The sequence below is a fragment of the Drosophila ficusphila genome, unplaced genomic scaffold, assembly GCF_018152265.1.
Source record: "Drosophila ficusphila isolate 14025-0441.05 unplaced genomic scaffold, ASM1815226v1 contig_414, whole genome shotgun sequence".
Taxonomy (NCBI): Eukaryota; Metazoa; Arthropoda; class Insecta; order Diptera; family Drosophilidae; genus Drosophila; species Drosophila ficusphila.
In genome coordinates, this window is record NW_025064328.1 from 16,963,491 (window position 1) to 16,991,210 (window position 27,720).

At 46.3% G+C, this 27,720-nt stretch overlaps 10 protein-coding genes across 10 annotated transcripts; 6 read left to right on the forward strand and 4 right to left on the reverse strand.

The window, feature by feature from the left end:
• The first annotated feature begins 118 nt into the window (after nt 1-118).
• LOC108094015 (syndetin) lies at nt 119-4,211 on the forward strand. Its single transcript, XM_017194442.2, has 10 exons — nt 119-248; nt 342-560; nt 621-938; nt 997-1,854; nt 1,922-2,253; nt 2,307-2,472; nt 2,530-2,640; nt 2,697-3,020; nt 3,075-3,187; nt 3,247-4,211. The coding sequence occupies exons 1-10, from the start codon at nt 183-185 to the stop codon at nt 3,638-3,640; spliced, it is 2,901 nt and encodes a 966-aa protein (XP_017049931.1). The 5' UTR covers nt 119-182; the 3' UTR covers nt 3,641-4,211.
• Nucleotides 4,212-4,337: 126 nt separating this feature from the next.
• On the forward strand, nt 4,338-6,083 carry LOC108093611. Its single transcript, XM_017193738.1, has one exon. The coding sequence runs from the start codon at nt 4,338-4,340 to the stop codon at nt 6,081-6,083; it is 1,746 nt and encodes a 581-aa protein (XP_017049227.1).
• Nucleotides 6,084-8,323, reverse strand: LOC108094048 (kinesin-like protein subito). Its single transcript, XM_017194482.2, has 3 exons — nt 7,677-8,323; nt 6,417-7,615; nt 6,084-6,349 (listed from the first exon to the last, which is right to left on the reverse strand). Exons 1-3 carry the CDS (start codon nt 8,215-8,217, stop codon nt 6,200-6,202), a joined length of 1,890 nt encoding a protein of 629 aa, XP_017049971.1. The 5' UTR covers nt 8,218-8,323; the 3' UTR covers nt 6,084-6,199.
• Nucleotides 8,324-9,140: 817 nt separating this feature from the next.
• On the forward strand, nt 9,141-10,465 carry LOC108093648 (WD repeat-containing protein 5). The gene is made up of 2 exons (XM_017193806.2): nt 9,141-9,217; nt 9,270-10,465. Exon 2 carries the CDS (start codon nt 9,279-9,281, stop codon nt 10,374-10,376), a length of 1,098 nt encoding a protein of 365 aa, XP_017049295.1. The 5' UTR covers nt 9,141-9,217; nt 9,270-9,278; the 3' UTR covers nt 10,377-10,465.
• Nucleotides 10,466-10,644: 179 nt separating this feature from the next.
• Nucleotides 10,645-13,468, forward strand: LOC108094075 (sodium-independent sulfate anion transporter). The gene is made up of 9 exons (XM_017194516.1): nt 10,645-10,776; nt 11,063-11,362; nt 11,421-11,645; nt 11,710-11,825; nt 12,007-12,310; nt 12,369-12,671; nt 12,734-12,879; nt 12,944-13,114; nt 13,175-13,468. The coding sequence occupies exons 1-9, from the start codon at nt 10,761-10,763 to the stop codon at nt 13,379-13,381; spliced, it is 1,788 nt and encodes a 595-aa protein (XP_017050005.1). The 5' UTR covers nt 10,645-10,760; the 3' UTR covers nt 13,382-13,468.
• A 234-nt stretch (nt 13,469-13,702) lies between these two features.
• On the reverse strand, nt 13,703-17,379 carry LOC108094069 (sarcosine dehydrogenase, mitochondrial). Its single transcript, XM_017194510.2, has 4 exons — nt 17,023-17,379; nt 15,072-16,901; nt 14,869-15,011; nt 13,703-14,764 (listed from the first exon to the last, which is right to left on the reverse strand). Exons 2-4 carry the CDS (start codon nt 16,638-16,640, stop codon nt 13,801-13,803), a joined length of 2,676 nt encoding a protein of 891 aa, XP_017049999.1. The 5' UTR covers nt 16,641-16,901; nt 17,023-17,379; the 3' UTR covers nt 13,703-13,800.
• Nucleotides 17,380-17,555: 176 nt separating this feature from the next.
• On the forward strand, nt 17,556-20,333 carry LOC108093902 (neurogenic differentiation factor 1). The gene is made up of 3 exons (XM_017194261.1): nt 17,556-17,804; nt 17,952-18,310; nt 19,837-20,333. Exons 1-3 carry the CDS (start codon nt 17,729-17,731, stop codon nt 20,134-20,136), a joined length of 735 nt encoding a protein of 244 aa, XP_017049750.1. The 5' UTR covers nt 17,556-17,728; the 3' UTR covers nt 20,137-20,333.
• Nucleotides 20,334-20,452: 119 nt separating this feature from the next.
• Nucleotides 20,453-24,318, forward strand: LOC108093898 (probable peroxisomal acyl-coenzyme A oxidase 1). Its single transcript, XM_017194258.2, has 8 exons — nt 20,453-21,213; nt 22,004-22,163; nt 22,224-22,516; nt 22,578-22,873; nt 22,934-23,550; nt 23,611-23,716; nt 23,776-23,928; nt 23,984-24,318. The coding sequence occupies exons 1-8, from the start codon at nt 21,090-21,092 to the stop codon at nt 24,242-24,244; spliced, it is 2,010 nt and encodes a 669-aa protein (XP_017049747.1). The 5' UTR covers nt 20,453-21,089; the 3' UTR covers nt 24,245-24,318.
• Nucleotides 24,319-24,446: 128 nt separating this feature from the next.
• LOC108093900 (dolichyl-diphosphooligosaccharide--protein glycosyltransferase subunit 2) lies at nt 24,447-26,865 on the reverse strand. The gene is made up of 4 exons (XM_017194260.1): nt 26,721-26,865; nt 26,318-26,556; nt 24,974-26,255; nt 24,447-24,916 (listed from the first exon to the last, which is right to left on the reverse strand). Exons 1-4 carry the CDS (start codon nt 26,731-26,733, stop codon nt 24,546-24,548), a joined length of 1,905 nt encoding a protein of 634 aa, XP_017049749.1. The 5' UTR covers nt 26,734-26,865; the 3' UTR covers nt 24,447-24,545.
• A 196-nt stretch (nt 26,866-27,061) lies between these two features.
• Nucleotides 27,062-27,718, reverse strand: LOC108093903. Its single transcript, XM_017194262.2, has 2 exons — nt 27,531-27,718; nt 27,062-27,472 (listed from the first exon to the last, which is right to left on the reverse strand). The coding sequence occupies exons 1-2, from the start codon at nt 27,634-27,636 to the stop codon at nt 27,174-27,176; spliced, it is 405 nt and encodes a 134-aa protein (XP_017049751.1). The 5' UTR covers nt 27,637-27,718; the 3' UTR covers nt 27,062-27,173.
• Nucleotides 27,719-27,720: the final 2 nt, after the last annotated feature.

Consider the following 27,720-nt stretch of genomic DNA (forward strand, 5'->3'; position numbering starts at 1 on the left):
CAAAATTGCATACTCTGAGTTCTCTTACTCAGGTACATTTTCGTGCAACTTTCTCCTATTCTACTAAGGTACCAAAGCCTTCCCCATTTATTTGGTATTTTTATGGCATGCAGTCACACTTGGCTTAAACGGGAGTAAGAGAGACGTTTTTGTTTTTTGTGCGTTTTCTTCATGGCTAAAACATGCAGAATTCCAAGGCCAAAATGGACGAATTCAAGAGCAAATTCTTGGACATATTGCACAAACAGGTAGCAGGTCACCGAACGGTTAAGTAACAACCAAAACTAACCCCGTTTCTATGCTCTATGACCACCAAACAAAAAACACCCACGCACACACAGACGAACCGTCAAATGAAAATTCCTGCCATGGGCTTTTCGGATTATTTCATTCAAACGGTGACAACAGATACCTCGCCCAGGCACGAAGCGGACGCCACAGACGCGGCGTCTAACTCTGCCGGAGAGTCGAACGCACAAAAGTCCGACCAGGAGATCCTAGAAGGTATCGAGCAGTGCTACTACAGCCCCGACAGCAATCCACAGCTGTACGAGCTCAAGGTAAACCAGATGAAAAACCAGATACCTTTTGTATTAATCACACCCCATTATCTCCCGTAGAAAGTTCTCAATTATGGCATAGACAACGAGCTTATCGAGGTCACAATTGCACAACTGCGCACACAGCAGAAAGTTCTCACCAAGCAAGTGCTGCAAAACATCCTGGAGCAGCGAAATGCCTGCAGCAGCGAGTTCGCGGCTATCAACGACACCCAAAAAAAGCTTGAGGAGTCGCTGTGGACGTGTCAGAAGGCGAGATCCTACTTGAATTTTGCCCGCACGAACCTGACAACCACCAGTCTAGAGATCCTGGCAAGCTATCGCAAGCGGGAGGTGCTTAAGGAGGTGTTGGACACACTGGTGGCAATCAAAAAACTGGTTGGAAAATAATAACTCGACTGTGTTATGAATTAAACTAACACTCAATCTGTTACAGAGAACCACAGACGTGGAGGTACAGAAACTGCTGGCGGATCACAACTACAGCGCTGCCATCGCCCTGCTGCTCCAATGCAAGAGCTCCGCTGAGGCCTATATGCAGTTTAACTGCGTGCAATCGCTCTCTAAAAAGCTGCAGGAGACCATGCTTCTCATGGAATTTCAGCTGGACACAGTGCTTAATGAGATGGTACTTGGTTTTGATGCGCGCAAATACGCCAAGCTGCAGGAAGCTTACAAGCTGGCCAACAAGTCTTTAATGGCTATGGATCAGTTGCACATCAACTACATATCGGCCATTCACTCGTCCGTGAACGCCGTGCTGCGTGGCTACAGCGATCCCGGCCAGGATGATCAGGCCAAGCCGCTTTACGAGCAGCTCTGCGAACAGCTAAGCGTCGACAAGCTGCTTCCGTGCCTGATCAGTCTGTGCAAGACCTTCTGGACCATCCTGGCCTCCTACTACCAGGTTGTTATGTGGCACAACAACTACAAGTTATACGGCCAGGAAGAGGAGGATTCCCCGGACGTTTATATCCAGCAGAAGCTGAAGAAGGGACAGTCCCGGGTGTGGAACGACATCCTGACCAAGGTTTGCCTGTTTCTACAGGCAGCTAAATTGACGACGCTTAAATACGACCAGTTCATTCAAGTACTGTCCGTGGTGCAGCGATTGAAAAAAGTTGGTCAAGAGTTCTGCGGCGAGCAGTCGGAGAAACTAATCGAGACAATGCAGCAGCAGAGCGAGGAGTTCTTCCGGCGCTACCACATCTGCTGCGTGGAGGAAATTTGTTTGTTTCTGGATAACGAGAGTTGGACGCAGGTAGACTCGTTTGCGCACATTCTTCAATTGCCTGTAAGTAACTTTGCAAGCATCATATATATGCTTAGATAGATTAACCGTGTACCCCTAATCTTTTCAGGAATTCCGATCGGTGCGGCACACTCTTAGACGGCACAAATCCCCGACTACAGCTTTGTTAACCTCATCAAACAACTCCCCAATAAGCAATAATAACTGCGACGAGCTGGTTTCCGTGCACTCCCAAGATGGTGGCAGCTCCATTTATGGTTCCTATGGATATTTTCTTCGATTCTCTGAAAAGAGTTCACCCTTTGACGGAGGACTGGATGCGGCCATGCTGGAGGAGGACATCCTGTCCGGTATAGTGGACGAAGCCTCCTGTTATTTCAGCGAAGAGAGTGATGACGAGCAGAAGAGTTTGCAAAGCAAGGAGTTTGACGACACCACCAAGTAAGAAATTGACCTAGTTACCATGAGTTGGGTTTAAATAATATTCTTTAAAGTCAACTGCTGGTTAACAACACCGCTCTCAATGTACTGCGCTGTATTGGTCGTTATCTCCAAATGTGCAAGCTCTTGCACTGCATCTCCCCCAAGATTGTTTCCTGTATGCTGGAGTTGATCGACTTTTATGCATATGCTGTGCACGAAATTTTTGGAAAGGATGCGGTAAATACTTGTACTGACATAAACATTCTAAAACGCATTACCAAGATTGCATTTCAGCCGGTAGCAACAGATAATATGTATACTCCTCGTTTGGAGCAACGGTTGCGCTCGGTGGAAACGAACATCCTATCTCAAATTAAGTTATGGCCACTGAATTTTTCCTCACTGGTAACTCGATTTATTGTGGTTCGTTGCCTCTAGTTTCTCAAAACATTATATTGCAGGCCAACAACGAACTGGCTAATCCGGACACACTTTACGGCCTGTCGCAGCGCATCGTGGCCGTGGAGGCGGGACGCAGCATGCTCCAACAGTTCCATATCCTACAGCACTATCTCAACCACCTGCTTCCCCATGCAGAGCGTCCATTGCTCTCCAACTACCTGGAGTACAGCGATTATATGCTGGATCTGGCCAAACCTGTTTATACGTGCGTCACATCCCGCGTCATCGATTTGTCAGCCATTCTGGCTCAGATGGCCAAGGTCAAGTGGGATGTGAATCATGTGATACACCAGCACAGCAGCTACAGCGACGTACTAAATAGGGTAAGGGCAAAGTAATTAAAAACGTTGCGTTACCTAAACTACTTTTTTGCCCAGAACATACAAAGCTTTGCCATGTGTCTGGAGGAGATCGCAAAGGATGTACCGGTGCCCAGCAAACACGTGTGGAATTCCATGGCCCATGTAGCGACGCATCTGCTGGTGGAAGGGTGAGTTGAAAATTGCCTGAAGGAACTTATTTTATATTGGCTTTAACACTATTTTTTAGCTTTTCGAATGTAAAGAAATGCTCAGCTGGAGGACGTGCTCTGATGCAGCTGGACTTTGCAAACTCCATGTCGTTCCTCGAGCTCATCTCGAATCAAAAGTACCCCCAGCATCGCTCTTACGTGGATGTGTTCATCAAGACGTACTACTTTGCGCCAGAGCAGTTCGAACAGTGGATTGAACAGCAGCGCCTTGGCGACGAGTACTCCGTTAAGCAGCTGACCAGCCTTATTCAGTGCATTTGCGTAAGCGACAAACGCACAAGGCAAAGGTTGCTGCAATTGCTCGATACGGGATTACCTAATGGGATAGCCACATCGACGACGCCGGTAACCACGCCGCAGAAGAACAACCATGGATCCGTAACTGGCTCAAATCTTAGCAGCGTTATCTGAGTTCCCTCAAATTATTATTTTTTTATATTTATTTTGTTATAACCCCGGGCTAACCTTGTTAGTAGATCAATCTCGTGACATTCTCTAAGTGTATTTAACATTCCGTTTAGTGCAAATTAACATTGTGTTTAGGCTAAAGATTATACCTAAGTTATACAGGCGATCTCCGTGAAGTACTTCGTTTCAAATTTCGAATCTCCCAAACCTCCTCTTAAGTGCAATCTCCTCTCTTTTTCGCTCTCTCAGATGCAACGCAATTGGCAACCTTAGTAATTAAAAATTAACAATTGGTTAATCTTTCACCGTGACTTAAGTACCTAGAGAAAGCAGACATATATACACACAAAACACGTATAGTTAAGATGCATAAATACCTATTTATTTTACTACCTATTTGTAATATTTATTTGCAGCAGGAAACGGACAAATAATTGTAAAACAACTCAAATGTAATGGGCGTCACATCAATTTGATTTGCACTCCACCCACGAATACACACCATTAACTATTTAGTAACTGTATCAAACTAACAAAGATTACATATTTTGAGATATGCATATTACAAAAAGTGGGAAATTCGACTTATCATTGGGGGCGTGAACGGCCATAAAGAGCCTTTTCCTTTCGATTGCGTGTTACATGATTAACTTGGAGTACAATATAAGCAATTGGGTGATAAACAACGTAAAGTTAAAGCATGTGGACAACTCTGAAGTTTGTTATATTTTGGACTCCTGTCCTTATTAAGGGATCAACTGTGGATTTCATCCTAACGGCAGCAGAGAAATCTATGCTTTCTGTGATATCAATCCAAAATGAATATTGTCCGGAAACCTGGCTGAAGGAAATCTTCCAGTCCCTACGAATTGCAGTAGTAGTCCGCTCTACAGATAATGTAATTACAACAAGCAAGCAGATTTCTCGACCGCTTCACGTTATTTGTCTACCTGGACAAGATGTTCAAAAAGACCAGGAGCTACTTCGAGAACTAGCTATATCTTTGGAAAACTTTTCTAATCAAAAAAAACTATTTTTTATTGCAAATATTTATGCTAACCGAAGCAGAATGAACGATCTTCTCAAAACCTGTTACCATCTTGGAATCCCAAACGTAGTTGGACTCACAGCAGCAGATGATGGCCCTTACTACTACAGATATCACTCATATCCTAGCTTCTGGACGGAAAATCGAACTCTTCTATTTTCTCCTGTCTTCGAGAAGAATTTTCCCAATATGCAAGGTCATCCACTGATTGTGATGCCCGACCTGTGGCTTCCGCGTTCAATTCTGTACTTGGACAGACGAACGGGTAAGCAAGTCCTTGCAGGATCCGTGGGCCGTTTTATGCATGTCCTGGCCTGGAAGCTGAATGCCACTCTGCAGCTTGCCCCAACGGTAACCCCAGGACGCTTTCTCAGGGCGTCTGTCCTAAAGGAGCTGGGCAAAAGCTTGTCCATAGACGTGCCAGCCAGTATATCGATGGTGGAGCGAGAAGAGCAGTTGTCCCGCACCAGTTACCCATTGGAACTGACACACATCTGCTTAATGATCCCGAAGGCCCAAGAGATTTCCATGAGGGACATCTACTTTCTACTGAGCAGCATTTCCAATATGCTTATTGCTGTGGGGATCGTATTTGCATATGGGCTGGTTTTGACCCTTTTAAGACAACTAACCATTGGCAATGTCCATTTGGTGGACTTCCTGCTGAACGATAGAGCCTTACGTGGAATTCTGGGTCAGTCGTTTAGGTTTCCTTTGTCAGAAAGCGGCTGCTCCAGTAGGTTGCTATATCTAGTATTGGGAATCATGGGCCTTTTTATAAGCAGCATTTTTGAGTCAGCTCTGGAGACCATGATGGCACATCCGCCGCGGGAATTTCAGGCACGAAGTTTTGCTGATGTCCGGCGCACAAGAATCCCATTGGTTACCACCAAGGAAGACTTGCACACATTGGTTGATCTGCATCTGAACTTATTGGTGGTCAATGGGAGTGAGTACCACCACTTAAGAAATGGGAGGAACTTCAGCAATGCCTATTTAGCCTCTCGATTGCATTGGACACTGTTCAGTGAGCAGCAAAAGCGCTTCAGTCGTGAGCTCTTTATATACTCTACAGATGCCTGCTTGTGGTCCCTGGCTCTGTTTTCGTTCCAGTGGCCGAAGAGTTCTCCGTTCGCAGAGCCCGTCAGCAAACTAATCCTGGAGGTGAGGGCCAATGGTCTGTATCAGTTCTGGGTCGGAATGCATCAATACGACATGACACAGGCTGGCTTGGCAAGTATGGAGAATCCAGGTCTGTTGGGTGTGGAGAAACATGATCTGAAGCTTGCAGATCTACAATGGGTTTGGCTCGCCTACGGAACCCTTCTAACGATTTCACTGCTGCTTTTCTTACTAGAGGTATTCTGGGCCAACATTTCACCATACTTTTCTTCCTAGTTTTTTGTCTTTGTTCATTTACACATTTATTGGACAACTAAGCAATCTCCAAAACACATTAATTAAGAAACAGAAATTTAAACACTTAAACTTTACAAAATTGTGAATTAAAGAAACTATTCATCATCATCGATGATTTCAATGGGTGACTTAGATTCATCCGCATCATCGGAACTGTCATTGTCACTTCGGGGATTCTTAAGCTCATCTATTTCATCTTTTAAGTCTTCTATTTGTTCTTCGTATCGCCTCTTCTGAGAGGAGAGCTGTAAATAGTTGTGAGATAAGGTTAGTATTGACTTATTCTAATATTATAAATAGCTATCTACCAACCATAAAATCCGATTCCCTTTGAGCAATTAGCAGCTTCTTTTCGCATTCGTCTTCGTACTGTTTTTTGTTGTTCTGAATGATCTCCTGATACGTGGCGGTGAGTTCCCTGCGCAGTTTCTCCTCCAGCAGTTGCATCTGCAATACATGATCGTATTTCAGCTGTTCAATTTCCAATTGCAGGCGGACGTTCTCCTCCTCGAGTTCCTTGGCGTAGTCGCCGCCCTCGTACGTAGACATTTTGGAAAATTCCATAAATCCGCAGTAGCTGACGCGATGCTGCTTAATCACTGGCTCCTTAAAGATAATATTCTTTGCAATAGAAGCGAAATTCAAAACGTTCAGGTTCTCCTCGTAATATTTGTCTAGTGGGGTAACAGTCACTATCATCGCTAACTTCTCCTTGCCCAGCAATGCCGCCTGCAGCAGCATCGTAAGCTTGGAGTCACGGTAAGGAATGATGTCGCCACTTTTCTTCTTTTGCACCGTACTGGCCGCATCCAGGCAACGGCCTAGCACCATTAGTGAGGTGTTGATGTTCTTGGCCTCCTTCAAACGCAGGCCGGTGGTCCCAGTGTTGTTTACGCGCTCCGAACCAGCCAGGTCACAGAATTTATACGAACTCTGGGTGGTGATGCCCGAGCGGTTGTACTTGAGAATGTCCACAGTGAAGACGCAGTGGGACCGACTGGAGTTGGCGTTCACTGAAGTTGAGGCATATGTGGAGCGCTGTTGACCTAGCCGAAGCAGCCGCAGTGCTTCCTCGCTGCTTGTCACGAAAACACTGGTCAGCCCTTTAATGAACACCTGGCCCTTGTTGCCTACGATCTTCAAGTTCTTTCGCGGAATCTCGCCTTGTTTATCCTGTTTAGGTGGAATGGCCAGTAGATCGTAAACCAGTTCGTTGTAGATCTCTACGAAGGAGACCCAAACCAAAACGGAAACGTCGTTTGAGGACATCGTTTCGAACGTGTGATCCCCATCGATGACCTGTTTCAAGCGCTGGTGGTGGGCACTGATGTCGGGGCACAAGTTTAAAAGTTTTTTTCGAATCTGCAGCTCCTTAAGAGAGGCGTCATCCTGCAGAAAGACTATACAGCCGTTGATCAGCTTGAGCTTGGGTGAGTGGAATATGGTGTCCTTGTAAATGGTGAATATGTTCTCCAGGGCACGTGGAATGATGCCAGCACGCACATCATCTCCTAGGGAAGGATATAAATTGGTTATAGTTAAGAAAGATATAGCCAAATAAATTCAGCTAACCCAACAAGGTGTACGTTTTTCCCGAGCCAGATGTGCCGTATGTCATGATGGTTACGCACTCCTCCTCCATGATCCTGGGTCCCACGCAAATGTCGTATATATCACGCTGCCCGACAGTGCTGTCGAAAATGGAGCTGAAGCCAAAATGCTTTTCCATGCGGTTCATATTGTTGCTCGTTGATTCTGCCTTGCAGCTGGTAATGAGCACATTATTATCCTCTGAGACAATGTACGCCTTGGATGCATCCTTCACCGGTCGCAGGCGCAGAAACACCTGAGGGCCCGTCTCCACGCTGCTGCTGTCTGCTGCGCTGGTGGCGCAGGAGGCGCCTTCTGTCGTCTCGCTTGTTTGATACTTGTACTCCGATTCCGTGTCCGAGTATTCGGAAAAGCTTTCCTCCTCCGATTCCTGAATGTTGTCAAACAGACGCATCTTTTTGTTTGGTCTCGGCCGGAAGCGTCGGTCAATGGAGGGATCGCGGGCCATCAGAAAGGAGCGCACTTCCCGCCTCGGCACCTGCGTATTCTCCTTGTTTTCCATGTTGTGCCGATTATGTGGGTTTGCAGGATATTTTTTAATTTATCTCGTTTCGCGCTATTTTTTTAGACGCCGCGGGGAGGCCAACTCGATTTTAATTTTGAATGACGACTGTTTCCAGGGCTACCCTTTATAGTGTGACCGTGAAAACACTCAAAATAATCGTAAAAAAGTATATACAAATTTATTTTTAATTTTTGTTAAATTTAATTTAAAAATAAAAATTAAAATTAAAAAAATAAATTTTAAAGAAAAGATAAAGTTTATCCACAAAATATGTAGATGTTTTTAATAATAAGTTTTGCTAGAAACAGGTGGCAAATAATAATGCAAATAAACAGTTCATTGACTTGATTATCGCGCATTCTTCAATTTTTTTATATATAAGTTGTCCAGATCGGCAAGTCAGCAAATAATTAAGTGACAAATTACCGGCACGCCACCGGCCATTTGTTTATTGTTTGATTAACAAGTCTGGGCAGCATAACAGGCTGTGCAAATGGAGCGCCCTGTCACCAAATATGTACTCACAACGCCAATTAATTGCTTTTGTTTACATTCTTTTCTCAGTCTGATCTTTAACGCCCCCCTATCTGGGAAATAAAACCAATATTTACTAGAGGAGAGAGTTATAGTTTGCGAAACAATTAACATTTGATTCCAGTTGGCAAATATTGTTGTAATAAAAGTACTTAATGAATTGCAATTGCGCTCTTCGGTTTTAGCAAATGTTTTCAAAAAAAAAAAAATATGAATGAGATACTAGTTTGAAACCTATCTTTGAACGATCTTTAAAGCTATTTTATGCATCAAAAAGTAATCAGTTCTCGATTAATTTGCAATAAACTTAAATTAAACATAAATAATCGATTGACATTAATATCAGAAATGGCAACTCTAAAAGCTGAAAAAAACTGTTTTACAAAATGTCAGCGCCATTTTACCAAGCGGAAGCCTTTTTGTAACCGGGGAAAATATAACCTAAAAAGGATTTGTAAGAAAGGTAATACTCAATTTTTAAAAACGAACAGCTATTTTGCATCACTGTTTTTTAGCTTTTGACAATGATAGAGCCGAAAGAATCAGAATCCTCAGTGATTGACTTGACAAAAATAGATGACGTTGCAGTTTCCGAAAACGAAACCACCATCTCGAATACCACCGGCGGTGAATTCAAAGTGCCCATGCTACCGGCCAGTCTCAGCCAGCTTCCGTTGGCAGGCAGCAATTTAGCCAAGAATAAGGCTCCATCTCCGGGCTACGCCATCAAGAACTCGCTCCTCGGTCATATTGCCAGTATTTCGGCGGTGAAGTTCAGATCGGACGGCGAGCACTTGGTTAGCGGCTCAGCCGATACTTTGCTCAAGCTTTGGGACGTAAACTCTGCCAGCTGTATTAAAACTCTAGGCGGGCACGAGAAGGGCGTTAACGATGTGGCCTGGTCCTTGACTGGATTATTGGCCAGTTGCAGCGACGACAAGACCGTCCGTCTCTGGGATCCCCGCAGCGGGCTCTGCACCAAAACTCTGGAGGGGCACGAAAGCTTTGTCTTCGCCTGTTGCTTCAATCCGCAGTCCTCCCTGCTGGCCTCCACCAGTTTCGATAATACGGTTCGTCTGTGGGATATGCGCAGCGGAAGGACCCTCAATTCGGTGCCCGCCCACCAGGATCCCATAAGTTCGGTGGACTTCAACCGGGACGGAAGCCTCTTTGTAACCAGCAGTTTCGATGGGTTGGTGCGTCTGTGGGACACAAGTACCTGCCATGTGTTGAAGACGCTAATCGACGACGACAACTCGCCGGTGGGTCATGTTAAGTTTTCGCCCAACGGTCTTTACGTCCTGTCCTCCACGCTCGACAGCACTCTCAAGTTGTGGAACATCGAGAGGCCCAAGTGCCTAAAAGTCTATCGCGGCCATTTGAACGAGTCTTACTGCGTATCCTCAAACTTCTCCATCACCTCGGGCATTTGGATTGTCTCCGGGAGCGAAGACGAGACTCTGTGCATCTGGAATCTGCAGACCAAAGAGCTGGTCCAGAAGGCGGATGCACAGGGCGATCAGGTACTCTGCACCGATTGCCATCCCACAGCGAACATAATCGCCACCGGTGCCCTCCAGAACACATACACCATCAAAATCTGGCAGAGCAGTGGACAGTAGCCCAAAACAATAAACTGAATTCCTCCGATCAAACTGTAAATTTATTCATTTTTTTGTTTATAAAAACGCCGGCCTGGCCATTAAGCAAACGTACGTCTTTGTAATTGTTGATCGACGGACTAACAGGGCTAACAAGATAAGGCGGTACCGATACCTGCTCTTGTAAATCTTATATGGCCAGAAAGTGTGCACGAACGTAAAGCACGATCGCTTGCACTCGCTATTGCCGTTGGTCGACTGAGATCGGAGCGGCAGTCGCGTCTGGAACGGCACAGTGAGCGGACACATCAGCTCCACGTTATTTGTTTACGCTCCAGCTAATTGCCGATCTCCCAATCGTTCTCGGAGACGAAAACCCAGTTTAGAGCTGGAGAAGCATTCGCAATGCGAGCCGACGAGGGTGAGTAAGTGTGCCGGGGTTTTTCCGGAAGGCACAAGGCGATGCAGTGGTAATGTATCGCATCAATTGATTGGTCGTATAATATACGTGCCAATTCATAAAAGAGTATCTGAGTCGGGCTTATCTGCGTGGGGTAGACCGGACTCTCCACCGATAAGCTGACCAGCCAATGTCAATAAAAACGGCAGATCGACAGATGTCCTAACATTCTGCTGCCAGGGAAGATTAGCCGGACATGGCGGGTTATCGGTTGCGTCCGAAAACTAAATGTTTTTTTGATCATCAGATAATCTGTACCGGGAGCAACTGCCAAACTTGGGCTCGCTTATCAGGGATGGCGGCCGAAAGCTGTGTCGTCCGGCGACCGTGACCAACAAGTTCCCGATCCTAAAGTGGCTGCCACGCTACCGTTTGGAGTACATTATGCAGGACTTTATCGCCGGATTCACGGTGGGGCTAACGACCATTCCGCAGGCGATTGCCTATGGTGTGGTGGCTGGGCTGGAGCCGCAGTACGGATTGTACTCGGCCTTCATGGGCTGCTTCACATACATCGTTTTTGGTTCCTGCAAGGATGTCACAATTGGTAGGCTATGACCTTTGCTAGGCTTTGAAGTGACTGCTAATTCTATAATCTTCCCCAGCCACGACTGCTATTATGGCTTTGATGGTCAACCAGTACGCCACCATTAGTCCAGATTATGCTGTGCTAGTGTGCTTCCTGGCTGGCTGCATCGTACTTATCCTTGGGTTGCTCAACATGGGGGTTCTTGTGAGGTTTATTTCCATTCCCGTGATCACGGGCTTCACCATGGCGGCGGCCGTCACAATTGGCAGTGCTCAGATCAACAACATCGTGGGTCTCGCCAGTAAGTTACTATGTCTTAAATAATAAAAATAAATCTACCTGAAATGCAAACGTTTTGTCAACAGGTCCTTCAAATGACTTGCTGCCCGCCTGGAAGAATTTCTTCACCCACTTGACGACAATTAGGGTGTGGGACGCCCTGCTGGGAGTTTCATCTCTTGTATTCCTTCTACTCATGACGGTAAGAAAGCTATATATACAGATATCAATTGACAATTAATTTGTGCTTAATAACATGACAATTCAGAAAACATCAATCAAGGTTTTTCGCGGAATTTCTTTTTAAAAAAGTACATGTGTACATTGAATTAATCTTTAATATTTAATCTATATTAATATAAATGATTCTTTTTTTGCTACAGCGTGTCAAGGACATCAAGTGGGGCAACCGAATATTCTGGAAGTACCTCGGCCTCTCCCGAAACGCGTTGGTTGTGATTTTTGGCACCTTCTTGGCCTACATCCTGAGTCGCGATGGCAACCAGCCCTTCCGGGTCACCGGCAATATCACGGCCGGAGTACCTCCCTTCCGCTTGCCACCATTTAGCACCACTGTGGATGGCGAGTACGTGTCCTTTGGCGAGATGATCAGCACTGTGGGCGCCTCCTTGGGTTCCATTCCGCTGATCTCAATCCTGGAAATAGTGGCCATATCGAAGGCTTTTTGTGGGTATACTTTTCATTAAGCCTAAGGCAATACTCTAAATTGATTTCTGACCTACAGCTAAGGGAAAAATTGTAGATGCCTCGCAGGAAATGGTGGCCCTGGGCATGTGCAACATAATGGGCAGCTTTGTGCTATCGATGCCCGTAACCGGATCCTTTACCCGCACGGCTGTGAATAATGCCAGTGGGGTAAAAACTCCTCTGGGTGGAGCTGTCACCGGTGCCCTGGTGCTTATGGCCCTGGCCTTTCTCACCCAGACGTTCTACTTTATACCAAAATGTACCTTGGCTGCCATCATTATAGCAGCCATGATATCGCTGGTGGAGCTGCACAAGATTAAGGACATGTGGAAGTCTAAAAGTGAGTGGTGGAGAGCTTTAAATTGATTACGATAGCTTTTTAAACACCTACTATTTTTTTAGAGAAGGATCTATTTCCGTTCTTGGTGACCGTGCTTACCTGCATGTTCTGGAGTTTGGAGTACGGAATACTCTGTGGCATTGCGGCTAACATGGTTTATATTCTGTATAGCAGTGCACGTCCCCATGTGGACATCACAGTGGAGAAGGTAAAATAACACTACTCATGTCATATTTTACCTGTATATTAGTTAAAAAGCAATTATCCCCTAGATTAACGGCCACGAAGTCAGTGTGGTGGATGTAAAACAGAAACTGGACTACGCGTCCGCTGAATATCTCAAGGAGAAGGTGGTGCGTTTCCTCAACAATCAAAACGGAGAGACCCAACTGGTGGTCATAAAAGGCGAGGAGATTAACTCCATTGACTACACAGTGGCTATGGTAATAAACCTTTTAAAAGCAAACAATTTGGCAGACAATAATATTTGCCTTTCTTCACAGAACATTGTCTCTATGAAGGGCGATTTGGAGGCTCTCAACTGCGCCATGATCTGCTGGAACTGGAACATCGCCTCTGCCGGAGTCGTTTGCCGACTGAACAGCGACCTGCGTCCCATCTTCAAGTTCGATCTGACGCTAGAGGAGCTGGTGGCATACCACTTTGACAGTCCGTCGAACACAGCCTCCACGGTGACCATCGAGGCCTAGGAAAACTAGTTTATTTTCACTAACGATTAAGCTGAAAGTATTACCTCAAGATCACAAATTAATGAAGTTGCATTTAAGAAAAGCGAAGCCACTTGAGAGGCGACAGTTTGTCTGGTTGGGAAGACGGAGAGCTCTAGAATTACGTCTGGAAACCCGTATCCTTCGAAGAAACCGAAAGTGATGTCATAATAGTTGGACACTGAAATTAATTGAGCCGTTAACCGCAACCATTTCGGGTGACCAACTTGCAGACTGCCTGTCTGCCTTCTCCTCGACCTTTCTTCGAACCTCCGTTCACGGGGAAAGTAATTTATGGCCCTTAATGCCAGGCACTTCACATTGAGAGAAAGAGGGAGAGGGAGATTGAGAGAAATTCCCCTCGAGAGGAAAACGAGTTCTTGGAAGCGAAAGGCTCTTCTTTATTTATTGGGCTTCGACTCGGGTGCATAGTTACCGAGAACCCGTTGGCCGGTGGGATCGAATGGGCTGCGCAAGTGGCAGTCGGCGCGGTATTTCTTACCCAAGATGTCCACCTCGTACTCCCCATTCCTGATGTAATCAGCATCGATGATCTGTCCATCTGGCCTGGAAACGTAGGCCTGTCCGAGGGATTTTCCCAGCGTGTAAGCGTATTCCGCTCGCCGCAGAATGCCCACGGGTTCGCCATTGCGGTAGACTCCCTCCAAGCCCCAGATGGGCACCTGATCCTCAAGTGTTAGGTACACCAGGCGCTTCTTCAAGCCCTCGGCTCGCTGTTTCTCAATCGCCGCCTTGCCACGGTAATCAGCTCCGGTTTTGCGACAAGTGAACGCCAAGCCAGCTTCCAAGGGAGTGTCGTCTGGTCGCAGGTCGAAGCTCCACAAGTGGTAGCCCTTTTCACTGCTAAGGGAGTACAGCGATCGGTAGCCAGCGTTGCGCAAATCCTGGCCAGCCCCCGCTTTCATCAGGTTCCGGTAGACAGCCACACAATCCTTTTTGGGCACATGGAGCTCGTAGCCCAGTTCTCCAACGAAGCTCACGCGCAGCAGTCGGAGACCCATATCCCCAAACTTAGCCAATTTGGTGCTATTCGGAGGCACTTGCTCATCGGCCAGATCGCAATCGATGAGGGGCTGCAGGATCTTTCGGCTGTTCGGTCCTTGTATGGAAATTACTCCCAGCTCGGCGGTCAGGTCCTTGAGGGAAGCGTTGAATCCCTTCCTACGGATCTCTGCCAGCAGAGAGCTATAGGTGTAGAAGGCAGAGGCACCGCCAGCCACGATATAGAAGCCCTGACCATCGAATTTCGGATCGTGGATTTTTCCAGAACCAGGTGCCAAGCGGGAGATGGTCACATCAGCCTCCACCCCACCGGCATCGTTCAGGGCACAGGTGTACACAGTTCTGAAGGTGAAATATTGTTGGGTGTCCTCTTAGTTATTTTTCTTGACTTTTTCAGCTTCCAGAAAGATCCTAATAATATCAATAAAACAAAATTAGGGACTTACTTGCTGGGATCCCTGTTAGTGTTGGCTGAAAAGAGCCAGTCGGCGGCCTCCTGTGCCTGAGGACCTTCCAGGAGCAGCTTGGCGAAATAGCTCATATTGAAAACCACAGCGTTATTGCGACAGGCCAATGCCTCTGAACCTATCTAAAAAGTGGAAAAAAATAATAACATTTTTTATTAGATGAGTACGCCTCCTTCTCTTACTAGATCATGGTGCTCCGAGAACCTGCTGTAATGAAGATCGCCCTCCAGCACCCTTTCGTATTCGCTGTCTTGGTTCTTCTGGTGGCCATAGCTTCCGTACCAGTCGTAGGGTTGCACCACTGCCTTCTTGGAACCGGAGGGAAGGAAGATGCCAGGTCGCTCCCAACCCTGTTTCTCCTCCATCACAGCTCCCGCCTTCATCATCTCCTCGTGGAGCGGATCCTTTTGGAAGTCCCGCCCAGCCAAAGGTTGATCATACTTGAAGACCATGCTGTAGTTTTTCACATAGCTCTCGTGCGACTTTTCCCTGATCCACTGGGTGGCCTTACCCTGCTCCTGGGTGAATCTCCGCAGATCGAAACCGAACATCGGCAGCTCCGGTTGCCCTTGGATGACCCACAGGGCTGTCTGCTCCCCGCAACCACCGCCGAACATCATGCCCGCTGAGTTGAAGCCACAATTGTGGTACAATCCATCCAGAATTGGATCCGGACCCATCAAGGGCTTATGATCGGGTGTAAAGGACTCGGGGCCGCAAACCGTGCTCTTCACTCCGTATTTCGCGTAGCTGGGACACAGTTTCTGGGCTCCCTCGACATGGGCTTCGAATACAGACCAATCCAGCTCGTAGAGTCCGAAATGGAAGTCCTTGGGCACGGGTTCCAGTAGAATGGGATTCGGTTCGTAGCCACCCATGCAAATGGCATCTCCTTGGATGCGGAAGTAGGTGGAGTAATCGTGGTCCCTGATATTCGGCAAGCCCCTCACCCCCGGAATCGATTCCGAAACGATGTAGGCATGTTTCATAGGCACAAGGGGAAGATGGGAACCGTGCTTGGCCACCAGATCTCGACCCCAGACTCCAGTGGCATTCACAACCTTCTCTGATTTAATGTCTCCAAAGGGAGTGGTCACACCCACCACCTTCTTACCCCTGGAAGTGTGTTCCAGCAGCAGATCATCCACTCCACAGTTCTCGATCACCTGAGCTCCCAGATTTGTGGCTGCCTTCTTGAGAGCGGCGCACAGCATCGCTGGATCCATGACACCATCTCCCGGCGAGTAAAGGGCTCCCACAAAAGCCGAGGGATCCAGCAGGGGAAACAGTTTCTGGGTTTCTTCGGGACTCAGAATCTGGTTTTCAATACCCAGAGCTGAACCCACCGTTGCCAGTCTGCGATACTCATCCAATCTCGTTTCATTGTGGGCAATGAAGATGCCACCATTTTGAATCCAACCCGGATCTAGTTCGGTTTCCTTTTCCAATTGCTGGAGCATCCGACGCGAATTAGCCAGCAGCTGGATATCCACATCGTTGGGACGCAGGCGCCACAACAATCCGGCGGTGTGCCAGGTGGTTCCGGCCGTGAGTTGGGCACGTTCCAGGAGCACGGCCTTCACCCCACGTCGTGCCAGGTGATAGAGGGTGTGACAGCCCGCCGAACCGCCGCCAATCACCACCACATCCGCCGAGGCTGGAAGGGATCCACTTGGCTCCTGTTTGGCTCCTTTCACTTGCTTGCTGATCCCGCGACGGGATGCCTGCTGCAGGATGCGATGGCGCCACATTTCGAGATGCTGCCGCGCGCGACTAATTTAGAATCTCAACTGAATATAGAATATAAAAACACGGTTTTGCTTCGCTAATCTGCTGCTGAATGGGTCTAATGACCCGCGGGTCAGCATCCTGATAAACCTGCGCATGTGACGTCCTATCCATGAAATGAGGCCCTAATCAAGGCTAAGTCTCGAGGGTCAAGGTGCTCCTTATAGGCCATTCCTTATCTCGAATGGGAGGTGTGCCAAGTAGTAAAATTAGTTTGGAGCTTCCTAGGTCAGAAAAACAATTTAATCTGGTCAATTTTAGTTTAAATATAGATGATTGTTCCAGATTATTAATTGAAAACTTGTTCAAATACAATAAATATATAAAAACTCTGATGATACATACTCCTTTTAATAGAATTCACATCAGGGTATTCATTAAGATTCATGAGAAGATATTAATTCCCTATTAGGGATTTAAACTTAAGGATCCAACCCAAACGACTTCCACTGTGTTCCCCAAACAGGATACGCGCTTGAACCCCGGGATTATGATCACTCCGGTCTGCCATTAATGTTTATCCCTAAATGCACTTCGAGGCACTGCGAAACCAGGTGGTGCCATATGGAACCGGAGGCTTGGCACGCTTCGCACTCGCTTGTCGCACATCCTTGGGACACAGCTCCGAAATAGACCGATAAACAGAGCGATTCATTTTGAATTCTCCCGCAGGCGGACGGAAGAAGACTGGGCCAATGTGGTGGCAGCCAGAAGCCAAGCATCCTAGAAAGAGACCGCCGATCGCACCATGTGTCGGTGGTCCTCCGCCAATTGCGACTGTTTGCGGAGCGGGCACGCCCACCGGAGGTGCCAGAAATAGCCGGATTCTGGAGAGCCGAGAGCCGAGGAGCAGAGTGCTCAAAAAGGAGGCCTCTCCCCGTAACCCTTGACAGAAGTGCTTTATGTGCCACGCCGATCGGACGTATTTGACTCGCAGATAGATTTCGGTTCGCTTTGGTTCGATTTTAGTGAGAAGACTGAGTTATTCGAATTGAATATCCAATACGAAAATTTCTGAAGTGATATTTGTGATAATATATTTTGTGTAATAATGCCACGAAAGAAGCGCGCTTCCAGCCCCATGGATCTTTTTGACGACGATTTCGATGAGGATGCCAGTTCTCAAAGTGGGTTTAAATTCTCTTTCCTAACTTTATTTTAACTTTCATAAAAAGCTGACTACTTCAACATGTTTCTGTTAATAATAATATTAGTTTGATAATAATGTTTCTTAATAATTTTAATATCTGACATTTACCTTACTGAACTTCCAGGCTCCCAGCCGCCGGTGCAGCGGAATGCGGCCAACGCCCGGGAGCGAATGCGGATGCGGGTGCTTTCCAGCGCCTACGGACGTCTGAAGACCAAGCTGCCAAACATTCCGCCGGACACGAAGCTCTCCAAGTTGGACACGTTGCGTTTGGCCACGCTGTACATCAAGCAGCTAATTACGGCCGTGGAAACGGGCAGCAATGGCGGCCACTCCCAGCACCACCAGCACAACCACAGCCAGGGCCAGCACCTCAACCACAGCCACTCGAGCACCACCAGCTCCGAAGGCCTGGACACGAGTCACATGGCAGAGGCGTCCGGAGGAGGCAATTACCATTTCCACAGCAACGGACACGGCATGGTAAGTGTCATGCAATCGCGATCCCTGTCCCCCAGTAAGTGATGTCACTGGCACCACTTAACGATGCATTGCATCCGCGGGTTATGAATGAATGGAACCGCCTTAATGAGCCGGCGGCATCAGGTGGGTTGCGTCAGCTAATGACAGGTTCTGTGGGGGAACCCACAGTGATAGGCCACATTTCATCGTAATCATTGGGGCCCTCAGTCTAATTAAATGGGGATACTTAATAGGTCGAAAACTCTTGATTTCTCAGGAAATATTTTGAAGTGAAAACAATGTTAAACAATATTAGTAATTACAATTAGAAATTCAGGTTTTATTAAAAATTTTAAAAGTGAAGATAATATATAGGTATAAAAATACGCAAAAATATCAACTCATGTCAGCTAATCTATCTCATACTCGCATTTTCCAAAGTATATGAATATGGAGCCGACGACAATTAATATTGTATTAAATCCATTTAGGGAGATTCCCTAATACAGAGAAATCCAGTCCAAATGACCAAATTTTAGATTCAAAACTGAAAGCGAATATGCACGTACTTAGGTTGCAACATCTGCTTGGAGATCGCAATGCGGCGACAAGTAATTCCACCTTTCCAAGGTGGAGGTATATCCCCACTCCATCCCAAGACCGAAGTCAGCTATTCAGTCGGGCCCCCCACTAGAACCATGAAATCACATTTTGTGATTTCAGACTGCCTCGCTTTCCTGTAATCGGATACTTTTGTGAATTTCGAAAATATTAAATATGAGTGACAGGTCCGTGGAGCGGGACGGAATAGTGACGCTACCGCAGACCTGAGGATCGGGATGGGGGGCACTAGTTAGTCTTTTGGCTTTATTTTTAAAGATGCTCGACTTTGATGCGACAAAGTGAATGACATCCAAGGGAAAGTGTCGCCCTCAGTAGTTTTCCCACTCTGATAATTGTAATTAAAATTTGTCTAACCGTGTTTATCCATTCTCGAGCGGAGTTTACACAATCTATCACTCAAGATTCATGGCGCACAACTTATCTAAATAGGAGCAATTGTTTACCCGCCGAATGCGTGAAAAATTCAGCAAATACGGTTCCGTCTTGTGCCCATATGGCGGCAAATCGAATCGGATCGGGGAGTCCCGACCCTATCCGAATTTATCCCATCCCACCCGAAACTCTCGCACGCGCCCGAGATGATCTGTTGGGAACAACCCATTGGCTCGGTATTTGCTCGCTATTGCTGGGATAGCATCCCTATATCCCATTCCCACTCCCTGTAGATGGCAAACAAATGAGTGTCTCTTGTCCGCAAGTGTTCGGCTGTTTATGTTTTTATAGATCCGTTAATGAGGCTGTTATTGTAGATCTATTGTAGATGAGGCGGGGGCACTAAAAACAATCAAAGTTGCGTAAACAAACAATGGCGCTGTCTGGGATGGGTTGTCGTCATATTGTTCCAAATATAGCCCCTGTGGTTTCCACAGCTCTTATGATTTATGTCTTATGTTATATCCACCAATGCATTTTTAATCTTGCAGAGCTGGCCTTTCGAGTTCCACCAGAGCAGTCGCAGTTTGGCTTTTGCGCCGTCATCTTCGACCACCTCCTCTCGCATGGATTGGCAAACGCTGCATGCGCAATCTTATCCGAAGTCCACGCGAAACGAAGTCCATGTTTCGGCGGATCTCAGCTACCACCAGTCGCCGGAATCCCATAGTCACTGGTACCCGGCGGAATTGCATCAAATGGAGCCAGCGTCCAGCTGTTCCTACGAAACTGGAATGGGGCAGCATCAGCGCGGTATGGCCATAGCCACCAGCCACGCCCATGGCATTTAAATGATAACTAATCTAAACTTATCTTAAATGTTGTTCTCTCTCAAGCGAAATGTAATTTACCACCTAGTAAGTGTATTAAAACGTGATTTATTTGTACATGTATTCCTATGTCAATCCTAAACTTATACTATTATGCCAAAGATTGGAGATACCTCATGATTTTGTGTGTAGAAAATATATCTTTGTTGTTTAACGAATATGACTTTTGAACTTTATTTGAATTGGCGCTTTATATGTCAAGCAAAATGCAGCCCTGGTATTTTCTTTTGCTGTAGCACTGGTAGTTTGGCAGCCCTAATAAACAGCTGTTTCCGTCACAATACAAACAAAGAGCTGCTAATAACAAAAACAAATGACTTTCTTGAAGCGAGATTTGAACTCCCTACTTAAAAACAACAGTGTTAAATTGCAGTTTTAAACATAAAATATTAAAGCAAAATAAATGCACTCCTTATAGCCAATTTCGAATGATGTTATACAGGAAGTATATAAACTGAAAAAACTTTAGAAACTTTAGTTACAAAATGTTTAAATTAGTTTTTGTGGAAACCGTACACAAAAGCTAAAGTACTCTACTCTTGTAGTGTGTTTATTTTGTGTATTTAACATTGAATGTAGTCCAACAACAATCGCAGTAGAATAATAATTGTACTAGCGATTATTTTAACACTAAAGCAACTTATTACATATGTATTTTCGCGGTTAAAGTTCACGCTGTGAAATCCGCGATTAGATTCGATTTAGGCGGATCAGATCAGTAGCACATACACATTCCCTCTTGGGTTTTGTTCACTAGCGCAGCACTTGACTGCCCACTGAGCGCAATTCGCATTTTGAGCAGCAATCATTCAGTGCGCGATACTCAACAAAGACGGACGCCTCGCGGTGGAACGTTAATCCGTGCAATACCCAGAGAACCTGTTTACGTGACTTGAATACCACAGCACTGCAAAATGCCAGCTAAACAAGTGAATCCCGATCTGCAGAAGGAGCGCAACACCGCCACCTTCGATCCCCGGGAGTTTTCCGTCCTATGGGCTGGTGGCGAGGAACTGTTCAAGGAGAAAAAGGCACTGGGTAAGCTTAAACAAGTACGAAAGAGCTCGGACTGCAAGCTCTTCTTTGGTGACCCCGAACAACTAACTATTCACTTTAACCGGTGGCTTAAAGCTTTATCTGAGCTTGGCGCAATAGCGTTTCTCAATCCAAGAAATTGTGCCAGAAGCATGACTTAACAATTAAACAGGCCTCAAGCTAGACTTAAGCCCAACGATTGTTTTTAAGACATGGGTTATCTCTTTTTGATTGCCCATTTCGAAGCTTATAATCACACAATATTTTCTTTATACATACGTATAGCTCCGATAAATCGCCACCCTATCAACCCCTTTGTTTTGATCCGCTTGTTCTTTGCCCGTTCATTCATAAGTTTTGATGTAGGCACAGTCGCAAGGGTCATTAATTATGTATTCCGCATAAACAAATCGCTACAAGTTAATCGGCAGCTATTAGCCACCTCATAAGTTATTAATCTTTGAACTTCGAACGAATCTCGATCAATCCGAGTTGCCGTGTACTTTGAATGTTTGCAGCTAGTCCACGCCATCTATTTCTAGACCCACTTGAAATTGGTTTAGCTGATTGGTTTATCTGACAGATTTGTGCGGTCGTACAAGGCATCATAAATGGACAATACTCGGTAACACCCGCGAATTAACGAAGAATAATGACCACTCATGATTACACAGCGGAATTGAAAACCGTTATCTTTATAGCCTATCCTAACATGCTAAATCCCCTTCTTAACTTTTACATAATTAATTGACGAGTTTTTTAAACCGAAACCTTCTATTCATAATTTATATAGAGAAAATGTTTTTGGAGGATCCTGCTCTCCAGGATGACTTGCCAATTTCCTACTTATCTCACAAGGAGCTTTATGAGCACAGTCTGCGCAAAGCTTGCATCATTGGGGAGAAGATCCGCAAGCTACGTGCTGATGGCGAAGATGGAGTGGATACCTACAAGTAAGCGAACCTTAAAGTAAACCTCTATGAATATTTCATTAAAGACTATAAATTTTTTAGTGCTCTGCTTGGTGGATCTCTAGGAGCTGCTATTTTAAAAGAGGGCAATCCCCTGACCCTGCATTACGTCATGTTTGTGCCCACTATCATGGGTCAAGGTACAATGGACCAGCAGGTTGAATGGCTCAGCAAGGCCTGGGACTGTGAGATCATCGGCACCTATGCCCAGACAGAGCTGGGACACGGAACTTTCCTGCGAGGTTTGGAGACCCGTGCTGACTACGACGCCAGCACCCAGGAGTTTGTGATTAACACACCATCACTCAGTGCCTACAAATGGTGGCCAGGAGGATGTGAGTTTTTTTTCTGTACCAATTTATGGTCATAAATTGTAACTATTTTTATGATTTGCAGTGGGACACACTGCCAACCATGCGGTCGTGGTGGCCCAGCTCTACACCAAGGGCGAGTTCCGTGGCCTGGCTCCATTTATCGTGCAGCTGAGAGATTCCGATACGCACCGACCCATGCCCGGCATCGACATTGGAGATATTGGCACCAAATTGGGCATGAAGGGCGTTAACAATGGTTATCTGGGACTGAAAAACGTTCGAGTGCCTTTGAACAATATGCTCATGAAGAACCAGCAGGTTCTGCCTGATGGTACCTATGTGGCGCCCAAGAACAGCGTGCTTACCTACGGAACCATGGTAAAGTCAAGAACCCTTACTATTCCTAAGCAAAAATTAATTTTGTTTATTCTGTTGTAGATGTTTGTTCGCTGTGCCTTGATTCGTGATACCGCCCAGAGCCTGGCAAAGGCATCCACCATTGCCACCCGCTACTCCGCAGTCCGCCGGCAAAGTCCCATTGATCCCAACCAACCGGAGCCTCAAATTATGGATCACACCACGCAGCAGCTTAAGGTGTTCCCCCAAATAGCTAAGGCCATTGTCTTCAAAACTACTGGTGATGGCATCTGGAACATGTATAATGTGATTTCTGGCGAAATCGAGCAGGGCAATTTGGATCGGCTGCCCGAGATGCACGCCCTCTCCTGCTGCCTGAAGGCCATCTGCAGCGCTGATGCCGCCGCCGGAGTGGAAACGTGCCGTCTCTCCTGCGGAGGACATGGCTACATGGACTGCTCCAACTTCCCCACAATTTACGGCATGACCACGGCTGTTTGCACTTATGAGGGCGAGAACACAGTGATGCTGTTGCAAACTGCTCGTTACTTGGTGAAGGTTTACGGTCAGGCTTTGAACGGAGAGAAGCTGGTGCCTACGGTTTCCTACATTAATGATGCACTCAACCAAAAGAAGTTCAATAACTTTGATGGGTCTTTGGAGTCCATTGTCAAGGCCTTCCAGTTTGTGGCCGCCAAGTAAGTAAAGACTAGATAACTAAAACCATATATAGAAATTCATTCCTCGGTTAATTTTAGCAAAACCCGAGTTGCCTATGAGCAGCTTGAATTGCGACGCAAGCAAGGTCATGGTACTGAGGTGGCAGCCAACTTGTGCGGCACTTTCTTGACAACTGCGGCGGATGTAAGTCAACATAATTTATTGCAGACTACAATATCTACAAATGCCGTAAATACTTATAGCTCCATGGACGTGCCTTCCTGGCTCAGACTGCCTACACGGAACTCTTGGCCTTGTCTCGAAATGTATCTCAAGCTTTAGCTGATGTCCTGAAGGTTGTACTCGAGCTTTATCTAGTAGATGCCTGCCTCAACCGAATTGGCGATTTCTTACGGGTGGGTTCCAGAAAAATGTAAATAGCGAACGTATTATTTATCCTTCCCCTAACAGTTCATTGATCTGACCGACCGAGATGTCACGCAATTAGAGATTCGTCTGGAGAACTGCCTAAAGCGTCTGCGTCCGAATGCCGTCACCCTGGTTGATAGTTTCGATCTGCACGATCGCGTACTCGATTCCGCCCTGGGTGCCTATGATGGTAATGTTTACGAGCACATCTTTGAGTCCACAAAGAAAAATCCGCTGAACAAAGAGCCCGTGAACGGAGCATTCCACAAGTACTTGAAGCCATTCATGAAGGCTCATCTTTAGATTACAACTTGTTACTCTTGAAGTCTCTCCTCATTGTTACTATTGTAAATATACCTTTTTGTATTGTTTTCGTATTTTACAACTATTTGATTAGCAATTGATCTGAAAGACAATATTATTGTACTACTGATGAAGTAATGGCTTGCGCAGTAAAAACTAGGCTTTAAAATTATACACAAATAAAATACTACTCACAAAAAAATTCATTGGGCTTAACTAAATCGCTTTATTAAAGTTTGTTTTCTGATGGAGTTGCAAGATAGAGAGTAGCTCACTTATTGACCTCGTAAAATGAAGGGATTTACGACGCACTTGCCTTCGAGTTACGTTGTGCGTAAAGACGCCTCAGCAATCGGTTGCCAGCCAGGAATGTGAATACTGCGATGGGGATCAGCAGACGCAGCGTCTGGAACATGTTGAGCTGCAGCCAAAAGACGAAGAACAGCACCAGGATGCCACCGAAGCCCAGGTGGAAGCCGATCGTGCTGGGGGCCAGCGTCAGGTTGGACACATTGATGCCCAGCTTGCCCCAGAACACGAAAAGTAACACCAGCGGGGTGATGCAAAGTCCGGTGAAAATGTCGGAAACAATGCGAGGCGGGCGCTTGTCAGGCACACGGAACTGATGAATGATTTCAGGCAGAGGTCCCGAAGTGGTCTTGGGTTTGACTTCTGTAAGTAGATTATGGTAACTCAGTATCTTTTAAGATTAATAGTTGCTAATCTTACCCTTGTCCTCGTTGAATTTCAGTTGGACTTCAGCCACCAACCACTCGAATGAATTGGACAAGGAGGCATCGCCCACGGTCAGGTAAATGCTGTAGGTGCCGCTCTGGTAGTTGAAGTTCTTGCCATTGTTGCCCACATCCATGTCAAACTTGTAGGCCTTGCTGCTATCCTGCTCGGCCACAAAGATTATCTCCTTGTCAGTTTTCTTGTTGAACAGACGCACGAAGGCCTGATGGACGGCCAGAGGCTTGTTATTTGACTCCTCAACCAAAACGGCCTTCAGCAGCAGCTTCTGTGTGCTGTCCGCGGATAGAACCTCCTGCAGTTTGCCGGGATAGGTCACGCTCTGCTTGCGAGTCGCAGCACTTGCATCAGATTCGGCAATGCCCACCTCCAGAGATTGAACCTTCACGCGTCCAAGAACCTTGAACTGCAGGGTTTGAGTGTAGACACCATCGGCATTCAACTCCGCCTGGTAGATTCCGCGGGCTGGCTTCAAGCTGGTAAGATCAGCCACATAGGTGGTTTTGTCGGAGGACTTCGAGGCTACAGCGATCTTCTCAGCCAGCACAGAGCTGTCCTTCTTGCGGATAACCTTGGCATTAATAGTTTTGGGGGCAGGCGATAGGGGCTTGCCGAGCAGATCGACAATAGCCACGTTCAGCGTGGGCGACTGGGCCTCCAGCTGTCCATTGCCAATGAGTTGCACGCAAATGGGGGCTATTTTATCGGCACCACTGATGGTCTTCAGTGCCTCGATCAGCACATGAGCTCCCTTGGCGGTTTGGACGGATCGCCGGCTGAGGAAGTAGTTGGCAAACTTGACAGCCTGATCGGCAGTAACTGGCAATGGCTTCTTAAAGGTCTTGCTCACGCCAAAGGCACCGTTGATGATCAAGGAAGTGATGCTGAGACCGCCTTCGAATTGCAGAAGCTTGCCGTCCACTTCATCAGCCTGTACAATGGCATCCTCTACGCGGTTTGCGATGAAGGAGGCACTGTCGCCCAGGAATGGGGCAACATTGAAGGCGTAGCCCAGACCGCTGAGCGTGTCGTCCTTCTTGAGCAGTTCCTGCAGGCGCTTCACTAGTTTTCCTTGTGCGGCCTCATTGACCTCAACGCCGAGCACTTTGTGGGTAACCACGCGGTAGAAGATCTCTTGGGTGCTGCCCAGTTCCGAGTTCAGAGAACCGTAAACCTTGGAGAGCAGACTCTCGTCGATCTTCGCAGAGCAGCCCAGGTTTCTGCTAGCACCAATATAGTAGTAGTCCTTTTCGAAGCTCTGCAAGGAGATAATGAAGCATAAATAGGGATACACAAATGGGCGTGTGAGAAAAAACATACGTTCAGCTTGGATTCTGCATGTAGCGTGGCAATCTTTTTGCAGATTGGCTCCTTTTGGGTGGCGTCGGTCAGTTGAATGTTAAGGCTGGAGAAAAAGATGGACTGCAGGTCGCTGGAGCCGAATCCGTCCACGAAGACCTTTTGCAGGCGGCTGAGATCTTTGGGGCCCAAATGGCTGTCCACGGTGAGAGCACTCCACGTTGGCCCACAAGCGACCATTACGCAGAGAAGAATCAGACCTGCGTGGATAGAAAACACCATTTAGTTCCAAGTCGCCGGCAATCGTTTAACCACGAAAATCAGACAGAGACAGCGAGAGAGCTACGTCTTTGCAGCCGGCGTTTCCCCTGCAGGTTGCTTAAGCCGCCAGGTTTTTGGGTTGAACACCAAGTAACTTACGCACCTAACTTTAACATTTTCCTATTTGTTGTTGCGCTTTCACACGCCGCTTATATTCTATAGGAAAATAAAAGAAAATTGCTCAAAAGCACCGCCTGTGCCTCGATATTTTATACACGTCAGCGGCCGAGAAGGCTATCGATATTTTTCTTCTCTAAGCAAACATCGGAGGTTCTTATGAAAAGTTATCGATGCGTTATTCTAGTGTAACCGTATGCTTAGTACTGGATACTGTGAACTGTTAATCTAGCAGTTCAAATTTTCAAAAAACAAACCGAAATTAAAAGCAATTGGCTGTGTCTGTTGTCTGTGAGATTCGGAAAAATTGATTTCAAACTTAGAAAATTTGCTTTTTATGTTATATTTTCAAACAATGAGTTTCGAAATTTGGGTCTTAATTTTAAGAAAACGTTTTTACACAGCATAATATGAATTAAAGACTTCAATTCCGAAACCCCTAGGGAGCAAACTTTTCGGTGCACTCATTTATAGGTCTGGTTATGGAATATTTCCTCTTGAAGGTCTTGGTTACATCTCCTTCGTGATTCCAAAGGGTTACGGCAGTGGTGCAGTACAATGGATACTTGTTGGCTAGAACTTCCTCGGTTTCCTCGTTCTTTGGCGGCACATCCTTGCAGAATTGGTCGTAATACTCCGTGCGGTCCTCACCCAAGTCCACCTTAGCTGAAGCCTGTCGGTTGTATTCGGCGAAAAGCTCCTGCCATAGGAACTGCTCCATTCGATTCTCTCGAGTTGCTGGAGTAACAAAAGAATTTTTTAAAAAGGTACTCAAATCTCATCATCCAAAACTTACGAAGAACTTTCTTTATTTTGGGTGGAGCAAAACTGACTTGCGATTCCGTAAGTTCCGTAGAACAGGGACCCACCGGAAGAACTAAATTATTGCCACGATCAACCATTTTAGAATTAGTTATTTATTCTTAATTTTTAGTGTTAATACTAGGGTAAATAATTTATTCGTTTGTCAGTAAGAGACTGACGGC

Bases quoted from the DNA above. Each gene is read 5' to 3' on its own strand.
- LOC108094015 (XM_017194442.2), top strand. From the start codon at position 183: ATGCAGAATTCCAAGGCCAAAATGGACGAATTCAAGAGCAAATTCTTG. The intron at 2,254-2,306 runs GTAAGAAATTGA...TATTCTTTAAAG, and splicing joins GAGTTTGACGACACCACCAA to TCAACTGCTGGTTAACAACA. The intron at 2,473-2,529 runs GTAAATACTTGT...ATTGCATTTCAG, and splicing joins AAATTTTTGGAAAGGATGCG to CCGGTAGCAACAGATAATAT.
- LOC108093611 (XM_017193738.1), top strand. From the start codon at position 4,338: ATGTGGACAACTCTGAAGTTTGTTATATTTTGGACTCCTGTCCTTATT.
- LOC108094048 (XM_017194482.2), bottom strand. From the start codon at position 8,217: ATGGAAAACAAGGAGAATACGCAGGTGCCGAGGCGGGAAGTGCGCTCC. The intron at 7,616-7,676 runs GTTAGCTGAATT...ATCCTTCCCTAG, and splicing joins AAAAACGTACACCTTGTTGG to GAGATGATGTGCGTGCTGGC. The intron at 6,350-6,416 runs GTTGGTAGATAG...AACTATTTACAG, and splicing joins AAAGGGAATCGGATTTTATG to CTCTCCTCTCAGAAGAGGCG.
- LOC108093648 (XM_017193806.2), top strand. From the start codon at position 9,279: ATGATAGAGCCGAAAGAATCAGAATCCTCAGTGATTGACTTGACAAAA.
- LOC108094075 (XM_017194516.1), top strand. The intron at 11,646-11,709 runs GTAAGTTACTAT...TTTTGTCAACAG, and splicing joins CAACATCGTGGGTCTCGCCA to GTCCTTCAAATGACTTGCTG. The intron at 12,672-12,733 runs GTGAGTGGTGGA...CTATTTTTTTAG, and splicing joins GGACATGTGGAAGTCTAAAA to AGAAGGATCTATTTCCGTTC.
- LOC108094069 (XM_017194510.2), bottom strand. From the start codon at position 16,640: ATGTGGCGCCATCGCATCCTGCAGCAGGCATCCCGTCGCGGGATCAGC. The intron at 15,012-15,071 runs GTAAGAGAAGGA...TCCACTTTTTAG, and splicing joins TCTCGGAGCACCATGATCTA to ATAGGTTCAGAGGCATTGGC. The intron at 14,765-14,868 runs GTAAGTCCCTAA...TTTCACCTTCAG, and splicing joins ACTAACAGGGATCCCAGCAA to AACTGTGTACACCTGTGCCC.
- LOC108093902 (XM_017194261.1), top strand. From the start codon at position 17,729: ATGCCACGAAAGAAGCGCGCTTCCAGCCCCATGGATCTTTTTGACGAC. The intron at 17,805-17,951 runs GTGGGTTTAAAT...CTGAACTTCCAG, and splicing joins TGAGGATGCCAGTTCTCAAA to GCTCCCAGCCGCCGGTGCAG. The intron at 18,311-19,836 runs GTAAGTGTCATG...TTAATCTTGCAG, and splicing joins ACAGCAACGGACACGGCATG to AGCTGGCCTTTCGAGTTCCA.
- LOC108093898 (XM_017194258.2), top strand. From the start codon at position 21,090: ATGCCAGCTAAACAAGTGAATCCCGATCTGCAGAAGGAGCGCAACACC. The intron at 22,164-22,223 runs GTAAGCGAACCT...TAAATTTTTTAG, and splicing joins GATGGAGTGGATACCTACAA to TGCTCTGCTTGGTGGATCTC. The intron at 23,717-23,775 runs GTAAGTCAACAT...AAATACTTATAG, and splicing joins TCTTGACAACTGCGGCGGAT to CTCCATGGACGTGCCTTCCT.
- LOC108093900 (XM_017194260.1), bottom strand. The intron at 26,256-26,317 runs GTATGTTTTTTC...ATCTCCTTGCAG, and splicing joins ATGCAGAATCCAAGCTGAAC to AGCTTCGAAAAGGACTACTA. The intron at 24,917-24,973 runs GTAAGATTAGCA...ATCTACTTACAG, and splicing joins GAAATTCAACGAGGACAAGG to AAGTCAAACCCAAGACCACT.
- LOC108093903 (XM_017194262.2), bottom strand. From the start codon at position 27,636: ATGGTTGATCGTGGCAATAATTTAGTTCTTCCGGTGGGTCCCTGTTCT. The intron at 27,473-27,530 runs GTAAGTTTTGGA...TTGTTACTCCAG, and splicing joins CAAAATAAAGAAAGTTCTTC to CAACTCGAGAGAATCGAATG.